Source organism: Gopherus evgoodei, chromosome 11 (assembly GCF_007399415.2).
Source record: "Gopherus evgoodei ecotype Sinaloan lineage chromosome 11, rGopEvg1_v1.p, whole genome shotgun sequence".
NCBI classification, from domain to species: Eukaryota; Metazoa; Chordata; order Testudines; family Testudinidae; genus Gopherus; species Gopherus evgoodei.
In genome coordinates, this window is record NC_044332.1 from 40,386,008 (window position 1) to 40,394,482 (window position 8,475).

Here is an 8,475-nt window from a genome sequence, read left to right on the forward strand (position 1 = left end):
TTTGTAAAATCAGGGCAACTTTCTAGTTTAGATGAGCCCAGAGACCCCATTTGCTCCCAGTTTTCCTACATCTCTGACCACTCTTTCAACCTCTCCTTTAGTGAGTGATGATCCTCCACCTATTGCTGTCAATGTCCTTCAGAGTTCTGTCCTTGGACTCTGAAATCTCTCCTCCTCCATCTGTTGTAATAGGAATGGGAGTTAATAGTGACCCCTTTCTCATGACAGGAGTAGTAACCTTTTGCAACCCATGTCAAGAGACTGGACCAGGTAATGGGAATGGTGGTAAGAGACTGCTTTCTATCGGCAGCACACTTATTACAGCATATAGTTCCTTATCGTCAAATGTCCCTTGAGATGAGCCATAGACAACTCAAATGCAGAGGAAAAAAAATCTGAGCTCTTTATCTTTCCTTGCAAAACCTCCCTTTCTCCTCCACTGGTGAAAATTCCACAATCTCCCTGCTACTTAGGCTAACAAACCAAATTGCTTTCAATTCCCTCTCTTTCTCCCATCACACTGATCTCAGTTACTATTACTTTTCCTTCTGTATCATCTCCAAAATCTGTCCTTTCTTCCCTATTGCTAGCACCAGGCCCTAATGCTCTCACACCTCAACTTCCGCACCCTATTTCTCCTCTCCAGCTTCTCTGGCCAGGTCCACACTACAGCGTTAAATCGATTTAACGCTGTACCCGTCCACACTACAAAGCACTTAAAATCGATTTTAAGGGGTCTTAAAATCGATTTCTGTACTCCACCTAAACGAAAGGAGTAACTCTAAAATCGATATTACTAAATCGATTTAGGGTTAGTGTGGACAGAAATCGAAGTTATTGGTCCCATTCTTTTACTGAGCTATCCAGAGTGCACCGCTCCGGAAATCGATGGTAGCCTGGGACCATGGACGCACACCACCGAAGTAATGTGCCCTAGTGTGGACGTGTAAAATCGATTTTATAAAATGTTTTATAAAATCGATTTTATTAATTTCGATTTTACTCTGTAGTGTGGACATGGCCTCTGACACTCATCTTGCCCCCGCTATTCTGTCCAGAATGCAGCTACACCATCACACATAAAGGCGGGAAAGAATCCTTTAGATTAGGTTACCCAAGTATAGGATGTAGGGAGAGAACAAGTGTATGTCTACACTACAAGCACTACAGCAGCAGTGCTGCAGCTACATTGTAGCATAGACACTACAATGACAGAACGGGTTTTTCTACTCACGCTAGTAAATCCATCACCTCTAGAGGTAGGTCAATGAAAGAATTCTTCTATCAACCCAGCGGGTTCTACACTGGGACTTAGGTCAGCTTAACTGTGTCTCTCAGGGGTTTGGATTTTTCATGTCCCTAAGCAACATAGCTAGATTGACCTGAGGGCTTGTCTACATCACAAAGTTGCAGTGCTGGTGAGAGGGTTACAGCGCTGCAACTTAGGAGGTGTACACATCTGCAGGGCATCACCAGCGCTGCAACTCCCTGTTTGCAGCGCTGGCCGTACTCCCGTTTTGTCTCGGGTGTAGAGGATCCAGCGCTGGTGATCCAGCGCTGTTAATCAAATGTAGACACTTACCAGCGCTTTTCTTGACCTCCGTGGAATAAGCAGGTATCCCAGCATACCTGAGGAAGCGTCTGGTAATCAAGCAGGTCTCCTTCCCCGGTTTGCAGGGGGGTTCGGGGAACGCGAGAGCAAACCGCGGCGAAGCTGGTCTCCTTTCCCGGTTTGCTCTCGCGTTCCCCGAACCCCCGTGCAAGCAGGTCTCCTTCCCTGCGGTTTGCAGAGGGGTTCGGGGAACGCGAGAGCAAACCGCGGCAAAGCTGGTCTCCTTCCCCGGTTTGCTCTCGCGTTCCCCGAACCCCCGTGCAAGCAGGTCTCCTTCCCTGCGGTTTGCAGGGGGGTTCGGGGAACACGAGAGCAAACCGCGGCGAAGCTGGTCTCCTTCCCCAGTTTGCTCTCGCGTTCCCCGAACCCCCCCTTGAAGCCGCCCAACAGCGCTGCAGTGTGGCCACATCTAACACCACTTGCAGCGCTGGTTGCTGTAAGTGTGGCCACTCTGCAGCGCTGGCCCTATACAGCTGTACTAATACAGCTGTAACAACCAGCGCTGCAAAATTGTAGATGTAGACATACCCTAAGTGTTATGCGTAGAAGGGGCACAACCACAGGCGCCAGCTTTCAATTGTCCCAGGGATGCTCAGCCCCAGACCCCACCCCCACTCCACCAAAATCCCACCCCCAGCCTGCCTCTTCCCACCCCGACTCTGCCCCCACTCCGCTTCTTCCCGCCCCCTCCTACAAGCGCATCCCATCCCTGCTCCCCCCTCTCCCTCCCAACACCTCCTGCACACCATGGAACAGCTGACTGTGGTGGATGGGAGGCGCTGGGGGTTTGGGGGAGGGATCTTGGCTTCCAGTGGATGCTAAGTACCCATTCATTTTTTCCCATGGATGCTCCAGCCCTGGAGCACCCACAGAGTCAGCATCTACGGGCAAAAGGACAAAATCCAAAGGATCAGAGCAAAGGGATCACTCCCCAACGACAGTGGAAGAACAGTCAGCAGTAGGAGAATCAAGAAAGAGTCTACTCTAAGGGCAAAATTTTCAAAACCACTGACATGACCAGGGAACTTAAGTCATATTTTCAAAAGAGATATAGGCATGACGAGCCAGATTAACAAAAGTATTTATGTGCCTAAAGATTGGGGCCTGATTTAAAACTTATGTTGACATAATTATAGCACTCAGGGTACGTCTTCACTACCCGCCGTATCGGCGGGTAGCAATCGATTGCTCGGGGATCAATATATCGCATCTCATCTAGATGCGATATATCGATCCCCGAACGCGCTTATATCAATTCTGTAATTCCACCAACCCGAATGGAGTTGCAGAATCGACAGGGGGAGCCGCGGACATCGATCCCGTGCCGTGAGGACGGTGAGTAATTCGATCTTAGATACTTCAACTTCAGCTACGTTATTCACGTAGCTGAAGTTGCGTATCTAAGATCGATTTTCCCCTGTAGTGTAGACCAGCCCAAAGTGTGAAAAATCCATGGACCTACATAATGTTACTCAACACTGACAGAAAAAACCATTTCCATCAGTATAGACTGCATCTACACCGTTGAGTTACAGCAGCATAGCCACAGTGCCACAGCTATGCCGCTATGGTGCCCATGGTGGAGACATGGCCTCAGATAGGCACCTTTGTAAATACCACTGCCTAAGTGAGTTAGGTTCCTAATTCCATTGATTTCAGAGATCTGGACTTTGCTCTCCATCCATACAGTTTAACTTTCATCTAGGTCCTCAACATCTTGAATCTTGACTAATGCCATCTCCTCCTTTCTTGACAAAATGTTATCCCTTAAAATCTATTCAAAACACTAATTTCATTGGGGCTACTCTTGCACGTAAAGTTACGCATAGGCTTAAAGGCTCCTATGATCGGCAGTCTAAATCACAACATTCAGGCTGACACTCTTTCAATCTGTGTGACTTTGCAAAGAACTAAATCAAAAGTAACTCCATGGCAGTCAACATGAATTGTGACATTTTACTCTTATCTACAAATATCATTATGAAGTACATACAAATTCCTTGTATTATAAATATATTTTTTAATCATTAAATTAACTCTAGGAATATATATCCATTGCATCCCGTGAATGAGGAAAAGAATGATCAAAAGCAAATGCTGTGCTATATTAAAGGCAACTGCCCTTAGCCCTTTATCTCAGTAACACTTCTTCAGACTTCTCCAGCCCTCATTCTACTGATTTTAACAATTCTCACTCTGACTCAAACGCTGCCAGTAGGGAAATGAAAATCATTTATCTTAAAAAACCTCATCAAACAAGGGGCAGGAGGAGGAAGAGATTAAGGAAATGTAACCGAGATAACTGTGGTTGCCTTTAATGAAATGTAGTTTGCTTTTACCACCCTTTTCATCATTCACAGGCTGAAATGGGTAATATATTCCTAGATTCAAATGACGATGCCTGAGGCTTCTTTATTTGCTGCTTGGTGGTGGTTGGGTTGGTTTGCGGTTTGTTCGTTTTTTGTTGGGGGTTTTGTTTGTTTGGATCTTTTAGCAAAAAATAAAAACAGTTACCTGGCATGAGACATATGTATCCAGTTTTGATTTTATAAGGTTTTTCAGCTTAGAATGAGGGCCCATGCCAGAAGATGTCACAGCTGTGTATAAAACTACCTTTACAAAAGAGCTAAAAAACATGCTGAAAAGGAGAAATATAGCTGGGGATTCACAAGTATTCCACCACCACTGCCCTCTCACCATGGCCTTATTCTCAGCTGTGACAGTGAAAGAGAGTCATTTTTACCAACATACGGGCTCAATTTCTGTCAACTTCTCTCCCACAGGTTAGCCTACCTCCCTGGAATACCTGGACAGTAGACACAACTTGTCCTGCCTATAACCAGTCGCTATGTTTGGCATAGCTTCCATTAGTATCAGTACCCAGTAGGCATTCCAAATAGGAATTATGAAAATGAGTGCCATTCATTTTGCAAACATAAGATCAAGTCTGGAAGTCCTCATTTAGAATTTCTCAGGGTTTGTTTGTTTTTTTCCCCCCTCTTCTCAGCAGAACCTCCATCAACGTCAATTAAATTTTTATCTAAGTAAGGGCTGAGTAAAAACAGGTTCAGATTCTGATGTCATTTACACCACCAGTTCAATGGGTTACATCAGAAATTGGACCTGAGTGAGGAGTTCAGGATTTGACCCATAGACAAAACACTTTTCCTGCCCCAGACAGTATAAAAAATGTAAAACCTCTGGAAGGCAATATCATCATTTTGTAAGGGTTTCTATCTATCCTAATCTGGTCTCCGTTACTGTTTGAGCACCACACAATCTTTCACTTCCGATTTATCCTCACAACAGCCCTGTGAGGTAGGGAAGTGCTATATCCTCATTTGATTTGCTCACAGTCACACAAGAAATCTGCAGCTAAGCAGGGAACAGAACCCAGGCTTCCTTAGTTCCAGGCTAGTATTCTAAATTACTGGACCATCCTTCTTGATTCTACATTTGGGAGAGTCAGATTGAGAAAAAAAAAAAGTGGTCAAAATGTCTTTACATACCCAAACTACCTAGCAGCCTCTGAATGTAGCACCCACAGTTTGGTCTGTCATCTTTTAGAATTTTGTTTTTTTCCTTTTCATGAAAGTTTAGATCCAGAAAGCCATGTCAAAGTTGAAAGAATCTATGGGTTTTCTCCATCCACAGATTTGGATTGCTCTCAGGTATGGAGAAGGCAATTTCATGCTAATCATTTTTAAGACGTTTCAGTTAAATTTCACAGACTCAAAGAGTATTGTGACTGCCCTCCAAGGGATTATTAGTAATCCATGAATGACTGCAATTGTCCCTGCACATCCTGATACACTTACTAGCAGCACTGACAATACCATGGGTTTCTAATAAACTTTAAAATAATCCTTTTACTGAGAAAAAGTAAAATGAGACAAGCTTTCAAGAATCACATGCATAAGCTGTTACATAGGGCCATGATGTATTAATCTAAAAAAGGCAATTTTGGGGGTTCAGATATTCATTCTTTAGCACTGGAGTAGTTTATATCCTCAATAACTATGGAATTCTTAAAGCTCAGGATTTAAGCCCATGCAACCTCCCTGGAATCAATGTATAGGGTGCAAGTCAGGGCAGAATGTGGCCCTGGAGGTTTTAAGTAAGGTTATCAGGTAACTTTCTTGCTGGCTTCACTTCTTCTCTTAAGCACTATGGATTCTCCTTGGACTCCATGCTCTTCTTTTTTAATTAAAATAAAATATTAGTTTTGGTCTTTCATAAACCCTCACATAGTATTATATCACCCATAGACATCATATACAGTAAAATCTGTAAATGTGCTCAGATTTAGAGAGACAAGGTGGGTGAAGTAATATCTTTTATTTGACCAATTTCACACAGGACCAAATACTTCTGCATTCAGTTACTACATGGGCCTCCTTGAAGCCATATAAAGGAACAGTTTTATTTTGCTATTGGGTCTTCCATGAACAATGCCTTTATTATCATGATTACGTTGGCAACACTGGATTTATTTGCCCAGCCCTTCCCGAAGGAGCTCACCTCTGTAGTGTGGAACAGGTTCAGTCTTGAACACCAGTGATTTTATTGCAGAAATACACACACATATCATCACTTGGATTGCTTTTGATCTAGTCATCATGCAAGTCAGAGAGAACCTAGGATGATTATTTTAACTCAAAAATTCAAATCACGTATTATTAGTAGCAGCCAACTTCATCTCAGGACAATGTCTAGACTAACTCCTACATCAGCAAAGAGCATGGATCAGCATTTTGTGATTATGCAGCAAGAGTACAGCTTATCAGTAGGGTTATAATATAAAGTGATCTGCACAAATGGGAGCAGATTTAAAAATCAACTGTAAATACTGATGATGTAAAACTAAAGATTTACTAATATGCATCAGTTTCATCATTTGCTTGAGTCTGCTTTTCCCTAAGAGGAGTGAGTACACTTGCTTTGCTGAGCACTTCATTCTGATGCCACTGCTGCTGGCTTGATTTGGGAACACTGAAGTCCTTTGGGGGCAAGGTCCTTTTGTTGTCATACGCCCCTTCGGAATTCTTTGTTCGCAGTGACCAAGAATGCAAGGTCAGTGTTTTCCACCAGGCTCACACGTCTCTCTGCAGTTTTGCTGTTCCCCCGAAGAAACCTCTTTAGTTTTAAATCATTATGACATGAAACAATTGTGAGGTTCTCAGCTAGCCATTTATGACGGAGCTCCCCTTTGGCTGCTGCACAAGTGCACACCAGCACAGAGATTCTAGTTTGCCCCTTGGTTTTTAAACAATCAAGCTCAGCTCAGACATTTTGATTTAAACCAATGAGAATACACAGTAGGTCCTGTCGGCGGCAACTCGGTTTCCCCTGCTCTGAAAAGCATCTGGTGTCCTCATCTACACAACTTTTGCTAACAGGTGACTGTTCCGCCCATTAAATTAAAAGTCTCTTTTTCGTGCCCTGCAAGCAGAAGCCAGGGCAGGTCCGCGCCCAAAGAGCCGCAAGCACCACGCGGAGAGCTCGCAATACGGGGAGTCCGTCCCTCCCGCAGCGCCGCCGCCAGCTTCCCAAACCCCAACCGGTGCTGCCGCCCGAGCAGCGGCCTCACGCCCAGCAGCTTTAGTAACCGCTGGCTTCGCCCGGGCCGCGGCAGCTGCCAACACCCCCGAACCCCAGCGCACAGGACGGAAGGGGAGCGGGAGAGGGGACGCGCTGCAGCGCCGCTAACCCGCTCCCACCTGCAGGGCTCGCCCGTGGACTAACCCCCCTCCCCCAGCTCCACACAGCTCAGCCGGGGAGCAGGCGGCGGAGTTTGAAACCGATGCCAAGGTCCGGCCCCGCGCGGGGACCCCCAGGCGGCGGGGAGCGGCTCCCGGCTGGGGCTGGGCGCAGCCAGTAGTGGCACCGGCTCGGCAGCCTGGCGGCGCCGTTGGCTCCTTTCCTCCTGCTCGCCCAGGAGCCTGCCCGGGGAGGGGGCCCGGCCCCGCGCCGCAGCTGCAAAGTTTCTGTGCGGGGGGGAGGGGGAAGCTCCTGCCCCGGGGCCGGGGGGGAGGCACTTACAGTCTCTTGTCCTCCGGCTGCAGCTGCCAGTGCATGGCCAGCGAGAAGCCGAACAGACTCCCCCGCTCCCCTTTCCGCAGGATCACATTGTCCGTGTCCAGGTTGAAGGCGGCGGCGAGCCAGGGGAAGAGGGACAGGTAGAGGAGCGTCTGCCCGGGGGCCATCTGCTCCCACGGCTCCGGCCTGCGACCGAGCGGGAACCTGCTGCTGCTGCTGCTCTGTGCCCTTCGCCCAACTGCGGCTGGCGCGCCCCTCGCTGCCACCCGCTGAATGAGCCCGTTGTTCTCCTGAGACTCCCAGGCTTTGCACTACGTGACGAAGAGAGGCGAGCCCCGCCTCCCCCAGCCACGCCGGGCCCCGGCCCTCAGCCTCGCCTAGCCCTGCCCTGCCCTGCCAATCTTCCAGCCCCTGAACAACACCACGAGGTCCTCCAGCGCTGAAAGGCGCCACGGTAAGTAACCTCTGCAACCCTCCAGGATTTAGAGCCTATCCCAGCCCTGCAGCCTGCCCTGTCCCGACCAGCTACCCCAGCCTTGCACAATTCCCCGAGCAGTGTCTTGCTGTAGCACTCCGTAGCTCAGATGCTGCAATCAAGGGTCACCTAGAAGGAACCTGCAGCTAGTTACTTATTCCTAGTACGTTATTCAGGATTCCAGTTCCTTATTCAAGGGTTCTAAAATTGAAATTGAGTAACTAACTGAGGTTCCAACACATATAAGCGACAGTAACTCCTAGATTACCCCAATAATGTGTATTTGTGTCCATCAGACGTTTGGGAAAATAGAAATTAGAGTCGAGATAACACACTGCACAGAAATAAA

The 8,475-nt window shown here is 47.2% G+C and overlaps 1 protein-coding gene across 2 annotated transcripts in view; it reads right to left on the minus strand.

Annotated features, from left to right (window-relative positions):
• The window catches only part of ITGA6 (integrin subunit alpha 6), a 60,387-nt gene extending 52,342 nt beyond the window's left edge, over positions 1-8,045 (minus strand). The window contains exon 1 of one of the 2 annotated variants that reach the window (XM_030580615.1): positions 7,655-8,045. In XM_030580615.1, the coding sequence (XP_030436475.1) occupies positions 7,655-7,818 (164 nt within the window). In that variant the 5' untranslated portion in view covers positions 7,819-8,045. The remainder of the gene's footprint in view (positions 1-7,654) is intronic. The other variant, XM_030580614.1, reaches the window with a different exon arrangement.
• Between the last annotated feature and the right edge of the window lie 430 nt (positions 8,046-8,475).